This window comes from Bison bison, unplaced genomic scaffold (assembly GCF_000754665.1).
Source record: "Bison bison bison isolate TAMUID 2011002044 unplaced genomic scaffold, Bison_UMD1.0 scf7180017864495, whole genome shotgun sequence".
NCBI lineage: Eukaryota > Metazoa > Chordata > Mammalia > Artiodactyla > Bovidae > Bison > Bison bison.
In genome coordinates, this window is record NW_011495054.1 from 5,976,856 (window position 1) to 5,983,999 (window position 7,144).

The 7,144-nt window shown below is 62.2% G+C and overlaps 1 protein-coding gene across 2 annotated transcripts in view; it reads right to left on the reverse strand.

The window, feature by feature from the left end:
* Positions 1-7,144, reverse strand: part of PXN (paxillin) — a 41,683-nt gene that overhangs the window by 7,752 nt on the left and 26,787 nt on the right. For both annotated transcript variants that reach the window (XM_010828616.1, XM_010828617.1), the window contains exons 2-6: positions 2,622-2,845; positions 2,199-2,314; positions 1,693-1,829; positions 1,380-1,581; positions 337-472 (exon numbers count right to left, since the gene is read on the reverse strand). In XM_010828616.1, coding sequence (XP_010826918.1) covers positions 337-472; positions 1,380-1,581; positions 1,693-1,829; positions 2,199-2,314; positions 2,622-2,845 — 815 coding nt within the window. The remainder of the gene's footprint in view (positions 1-336; positions 473-1,379; positions 1,582-1,692; positions 1,830-2,198; positions 2,315-2,621; positions 2,846-7,144) is intronic.

The following is a 7,144-nucleotide window of genomic DNA, read 5'->3' on the forward strand; positions in this document are numbered from 1 at the left end:
CAAATGACCTCTGGGCGAAGGATCCCACCCGCCAGCAGAGCCCGCCCTCCCCCGCCAAGAGCAGCCACCAACACTGGGCCCTTTGTCCCAGCCTCCTGATCCTTGCCTGGGTGGTGGGGAGCCGGGAGCACCCAGGCAGGAAGGAATGTCCTGCTGAGCATGTCCCCAGCCTTCACAGGCTGCTGGATGCCCCTGTGTCCCAGGCTCGGGGCGAGGCACCCAAACCCTGAGTGGCCAAGTCCCAGCCACTCACACTGGGGTATGGGAGGGGAAAACTGGGGGCTTCTGAGCAGGCAGGGCAGGGGAAAGAGCAGGGGTGGGGGGACCTCAGGGCACCTTAAAATCCGACAGCGAGGCCATCAACTCGTCCAGCTCCCTGGTGGCGGAGGAGGCTGAGATGCGCGTCTGCTGCTGACTGGAGGTGACTCGCTGGGGACTGCTCATCTCTCCCTGGTTCACAGTGATGGGGGGGCGGCGGGCAGGCAAGGAGGCATCAGCAGGGACCCCTGGGGCCAGCCTGAGCGCCCCCAGCATGGCCCTCCCCTCCCCAGGGGAGGGTCAACACTTCGGCTCCGACACTGGGACCCAGCCGCCACCCAACCCCGGGGAAGCCCACCAGCTCCCAGTCTCTCCTGGGGACATGTTGCTGGTGGGTGGGGGGGCACTACTGTTGGCCAGGGGGACAGAGCACCAAGCGGAGCTTACGGGGGAGAGGAGAAGGCAGCTCACATGGCACCTTTCCCAGAAGCCCAAGCCCAAGCCTGCCTGTGCAACAAGCCCCGGCATCCTGTGCGGCCTCCACGACACTAGACGCACACGCAAGGCTGCTGCAGCCATGCAGAAACACAGAGAAGAGCTGACCCTGGGGAGGCGCTTACCATGTGGACTCGGTAATGTGTTCTAAGGGTCTTATCAGGTCTCAGCCCACTGAGGTGGGTGGTCTCATCCCCACGACCTCACTTCCCCTTATTCCCTTCTACAGATGGGAAAACGAAGGCTTGAAAGACGACACTCCCTAAGTGCAGAGCTAAGATGTGGCCCCGATTGCGTGGCTCTGAAGCCTACACTGGGGGACTTCCCTGGGGGTCCACTTCAGGGGCCACGGGTTCCAGCCCTGGTAGGGGAACTAAGATCCCACAAGCCACATGTGTAGCTGGAAACAAATAAAAAGCCTGCACTGACAGCCGCTGGGCTGGGGTGCCCTCGGTGCGCCCAGCGTCTGTCCTCCGTGAGGGATGGTGGCTCACTGCCGTCCCCCAGGGCCTGGTGCAGGGCCCGGCAAACAGCAGGAACTTCAGGGTGACACCAGGGATGAGCACAGGATGGGCTGAGCGAGACTGAGACCCTCCCCGGCCTGGGAGGGCCCCCTGGAGACTCACACGGGGCTGGGCACGGAGCTCTCCAGCTCATCCAAGAGGTTCTCCACGCTGGGCCGCAAGTCCTCCAGGCCCCGGCCACCGTTCCGTTTGGGCTTCTCTTTGGTCAGCGCTCCAGCTTTGCCCCCTAGCAGGCTGTTATTCTCTGGGACGCCGTAGTGGGTGCTCGGAGCCCCTGGCAGTGGTGGGCTGGAGTTGGCCTCATCTTGGGAGAAGGAAAGAGAAGAGCTGCTCAGCCCTGAGCCCCGCAGGGACCCAAGACCAGCAGAAGGGGTTGGAGCAGGGGCGGAGTGGGGGACCCCTGGCCCAGTCCTACCTGCAGGGAAGCCTGGGGGGTTATGCTGCACGGCGTTCAGCTCCAGCAGCAGGCGGTCGAGCTCGGAGAGGTTGCTGCCCAAGGAGGAGCTCATGACGGTGGGCGAAGGCTCAGCTGACTTCTGCTTGTTGGGGAAGCTTCAAGAAGCAAAGGGAAGGCTGTGGTGAGAAAAGCTCCTCAAATCCTCCAGGAGAACCAGGAGGGGGCGGGGGGGTGGGGTGAGAATCCGATGTCTCCAGCAGCCAAGGACAAAGTGTGGGGAAGGGATGTGGCGAGAGGAGAGGAGAAAGAAGTGTTGCTTCAGTTCCTGAACCTTCCTCCATGCAGGGCGGTGTGACACCCAGCCCAGTGGCTGCATGGGGATGGCAGATAAGGCCACACCGGGCCTTCCGCAGTAACCCGAGGACCCAAGGAGGAACCCCCGCCCCCCTCCAGCGCCCTGGCGCAGCCTCGGCTGACTCAGCCCAGCATGTGTGGGATCCCCGGGTCAGGGGAGGGGCTGGCACCTGTACACGTGGTCTTCCTCGCCGGCTCGGGGACACGGGGGCCCGCCGCCGTCCTGGGGGTTGGAGGCACTGGAAGTCTTGGCACTGGAGCCGTACACGGGGGATGAGGACTGAGGCTGTGGGGAGGACGGTGCTCAGGGCCTCCCCGAGGGGCGGGGGGGGGTGGAGAAGGAACAGCCCGCATCACCCCCAGGGGCCTCCCGCTCACGGCCAGCCTCACCAGGGAGTTTCCACACTCTGGCCAGGAGACAGGTGATTAACGCTTGGTCACTGTCCCTTCACGTGGCATCGGGTGGGGAGGGCCAGACGCTTCCTGCCTCTGCCGCGCCTCCCCCCCAACTTCCTGGGCTCCCCAAGCCCCTGCCAGACCCGCTCCACTGGCCCCAAAGCTGACTTCTGAGTCCTCCCCATCCCCCACCTTACCTGCTGGTGGGTGAATCGGGAGGTGCTGGGTGGCCAGGGGTCTAAGGGGTCAAGGACTGAGCCATTGAGGGCCTCGCTGGATGGGGGCGGTGGGACGGGGGGCACGGCGATCTCCTGGTATGTGTGGTTCCCAGTCGGGTAGGAGTAGGGGGTCTCCTCAGACAAGAACACAGGCCGCTTGGAGATGTGGGAGGTCGTGGACTCCAGGTCCGCCAGCAGGGCGTCTGCAGAGAGTGGGCGGGGAATGGGTGAGGGAGAGGGGTCCTGGGAACTCAGCCTCCAGGGCCAGGACCCTTCAGGCCTGCACCTGAGAGTTGATGAGCAACTTCTGAGCGCCGGCCCCACCCATGGGAGAAAAGACCGGCCCTGGGGCAGAAAGGTGCCAGCCCGGACCAGCCTGGCCAGGTGTGCGCCCAGAGCTCAGCTCCCGGCCAAGGAGGAGGTGCTCTGGGGGCTCTGGGGCCGCCCCCCCGGGGCTCTCCTACCTCTGGGAGCCAGGCACCGGCGCTCCCTCCCCGACAGGACTGTGCGGCTGGCTGGCCGGGAGTCAGAAATGCCTGCCTGACTCCGCAGGGCAAGGCAGACAGACCAGGCGGGAGGGGCCCCACGTCACGGGGAGGGGCCAGGTCCCCTCCAGGAGCTTAAGCCAGCTCAGCCCGCAGCCTGGAGGGGTGGTACCTTCCTTCCTGACCAGGTGGAAGCCCATCGGGCTCCAAGCGCCTCCCGAGTCTCAGGGCTACTGGGGAGGTGGGGGCCGGGACGAGGCTGGCATGCTGCTTCCTACCCCCTCGGCAGAGAGGGGCAGGCTGGACTGCTCTGTAGGCTGTTTCTGCAGAAGCCTGGCAGGCAGCCTGGCCCCAGAGGCTCCAGGGCCCCACTACTCTGCTTTTAACAGCAGCTAGGGAGCCGGATCGGCCTTGAGTGCGAGCTTCCATTACCCAGGCACCGGGCAACCAACAGGGGGGGCTCTGCATCTCCCCAGTCCTCAGACAAGAAGGGTACAGCTGGGGGAGGGGGTGGGGGCAGGAACTGCTGATCCTCCCCTCCTGAGACCCTCAGCTGCCCTAGCCCGGCCGACATGCCATGCCCTCACTCATGCCCTGCTCTGTGCTCACCAACCAGCTCACTCTCACCCCAGTGCTGACCCATTGGGGTCGGGGCCTGGTGATAACCATCCTCAGAAAGCAATGGCTGGCTCACAGCCCTTTACTAGTAATGGGCCCAGTGCTCGGCACACTGTATCCATGGTCTCCGTTAACCCTTCTAATGAGGCTGGAATTCCCACCCTCCCTTTACAGATGGGAAACTGACTTCAAGAGGTGATAGGACTGCTCCCCGCCCACCGCCGCCATACCAAAGTCCAGTGCGTCACAGGAACGACTCCTCGGAGGCCCCCAAAAACACCCAAAACTCTGCCCTGCAAGAGGCTGCGGTGATCACAAGATGATGCCGGGTTTCAATGGCACAGCTTCCTGAATGACAGGGCCCAAGCTCCAGGGCTGCCAGTCTGATCCTTCCTGGTGACCCAGTCTCCAAACCCTACCCCTGCTCAGAGGCAGTGAGAAGGAATCAAGGGCCACGCCCAGGGCCCCAGTCTGCGGGCCCACACCGCCTCCCAGCTGCCTGCCCTGATCTCTGACACCCAAGGCTGGCCTGGCCCCACCTACCCCAGGCTCCTAGCCCTGCTGATCAGAAGCTTGTTCCAAGGAAGGTCAGGTCCTGCAGGTCCCCCTCCCCCTCCAGGTCCTTTGGAAGACGTCTGACTTCCTGTCTGTAGCAAACCGGAACTAGAGGGAGTCAGCGTGTGTCTAGGTAACAGAGGAAAAGGAACTAGCCTCCAGGGCCAATCCCAGTGGCCTCTCCACGGCCACACCTGCTGCCTTGGCTCCATAAGGCATCCTGGCTTCCTCTGTGCCCAAGCCGGCAGGGGGGGGCGGATCCCTCCTTCTCCACCACGGACACAGCCAGCCCCCTAGAGCTGACAACAAGTGCAAGTCCAGTAAGGGTAACGGGAGCAGCTGCCATGCTGGAAGGCCCGCCGCGTGCTAGGAGTGCCACCTGGGTCACCACTTTTGCTCCTCACAACACCACTAGCGCGGATGGCAAAACTGAGGCTCAGAGAGGTAGAGGCACATGCCTGCGCCATCTGAGCTGACCGAAGGGACGCCACTCGGACCTGAACGCGGTCTCTTGGGCTCCACTCAATCAAAGACAGATGGTGAACCTTCCCTGTCAAAGCTTCTGAGCTAGGGACACTGCCGCCCCTGCACCAAACGCCGTCCCCCGCCTTGGTTCATGAGCTGACTCCAAGTCTGGCTGGTTGGTTTATGATTTAAACAGACTCTTTTCAACACAGCTACATCTGTGGGCCGGAAGGCACAGTCCTGGGGGATCGAGACGGAACAGCACAGGTTGTGGAGTCAAGCCAGACCTGAGGTCAGTCCCAGCGCCTCTGTCTACCCTACCCATGGCCATAGGGCAGATCACCTGGCCCCCACCTGACGGCACTGGTGCGAGGTTTACATGGGAGAGCAGATGATACAGGACATGGGAGGGGGCTGCAAACATCACATGTCATCTGCTTCAGAAATACAGGAGAAAAAAAAAAGATTTTCCTCCAAGGAGGCCAGGTGAGGGTGCCAAGTGCTGACTCCTCCTTCTAAGTCCTCTCTGGGTAGGATCTGGGCAGGACAAGAAAAGGGTGACCTTGAAGAGAGAAGAGCAAAGTAATAAAGTAACACTCAAAGTGAAACGTCTGGATGTCAGAAAGAAGAGCCCCGTCGTTGTCGAAACTCCTGTCTGAGGGAGGGATGGGACCCGTGTGGCTGCCAATTCCACCAAACCCCCCACAGGTGCCTCAAGGAAGATCGGGGAACACAGAAGGCGTGGGGGGTACTCTCTGGCCTCTACTTTGCGTTCCTGGGGCTGCTATCTCCCCAGAGGCTGCACAAGGGTGCCGGGCCAAAGTCTTCTTGCAGGCTCAGCAAACTCCTCTCTTGCCTGAATAAACAGAGGAGGCAGGTGGAGGACGGAACAAGGGAGTCCGCCTGCAGGCAGCGGCCCAAGGTGTCTGGGCTGGGGGGTCCCCAGTTTTCAGCTAGAGTTACTGCCTGGTGCCAGCTCTGGATCCCCTAGGGGCAGGCTCAGAGATTGCTTAGCATATGCCCCGGAGAGGGTGTCTGAGAAGACACCCTCCCACGTTTGCAGGCTGCCTTTCATCCACACAGAGGCGGCATCTGAAGCAGTTCAAGCTGAGGAAGGCCTCAAACTCCACTAAGCTTCTGGGTCCAGGCCTGAGCACTCTGGGACAAGTCAGAGCCACCAGGAGGGCCCCGGTCACCCTGGGGAAGGAGATCTCTCGGGGGCTTTCCAGTCTCCTTCTGGAGGAAACCACCCCAGATTCTGCAGACGCTTTGCCTCGAGGACCAGCTGATTCAGGCTCTGGCACTTCCATCCAAGGAGAGGGTCTCTGGGTACATGTGTACAGGGTCTCTGAGTCTCTCCTTTTGACACTGTGGGTGGAGGGTGTTAACGCTAAGTCTCCAGCCCACCAGAGGCAAAGGCCAGCCAGCGGCGCCCTGGCTGGGAGGGGTGTGCACTGTCCCCCATTGCCCGCCAGGGGGCGCTAGTCGCCCGTCGGCTCTCCATGGCCGGGAGTAACCGAAGGTAACCGCACTGCAATCACGGAATTTTAGAGCCAGAGGAAGACCCGGGAGCCCCTGGCCGGCCACAGGAACACCGGCAAAGTTTCAGTGCCAGAAAGGCCTAACTGAGCTTTCAGGACGGAGCAGGCTGCAAGGAAGAGCACAACGGGCCCGGGTGCCAAGCCTGCAAGCATATATATCACTTGAAGGCGAGACTCAAAAGTGCCGCAAGAGCCCGCGGGAACCCGAGAGAGACAGGCACAAGCCCTGGCTTCCAGGGCCCGGTGGCTGCACCTAAGCAGCTCAGAGAGGTGGTGGCTTCGGCTGAGAGCTGCCCAGGTGTAGGGAGGTATCTGGTGGGCACAGCGCACCAGGGCCAGGCCAAGGTGACAGGCCCCTCTCCCAGCTGGCTGCAGTAACCACCCGCTGAGCACAATCCTCAGGACAGAATGGGAGCCCCTGGGTCTGCCGCCCTGAGGGGGTTAACACTCAGGTGTCCAGGCTCTCTGCCCTGGGAGGGAGGAGACCCAGGGGCCGGTCTGCCTGCATTCCAGGGCCACTCACATTCCCAAACCAGCTCAGACACGTGGGGATGACGGGAGGGGGACTCCGGGATGGGAGGACCCCCTGACGCCCCCAACATAGGGGATCTCTCCCCCAGGCTGCAGCTCCTGGGGCCTGAGCTGACCCAATAAAAAGTTAAAGAAAAGCCATTAACCAGCTCCACCCCCAACTGGAGTCTAAAGACAAGCCAGGCCTCTTTCGAAAGCCTGCCTTCCTCCTACCCAAGCTTGGCCACTTCTTAGAATGCGATAACGACTATCAAGATCAGAGGCCTAGAGCTGGCCAGACGCCAGAGAGAGTGAGATAAAAGGCCAG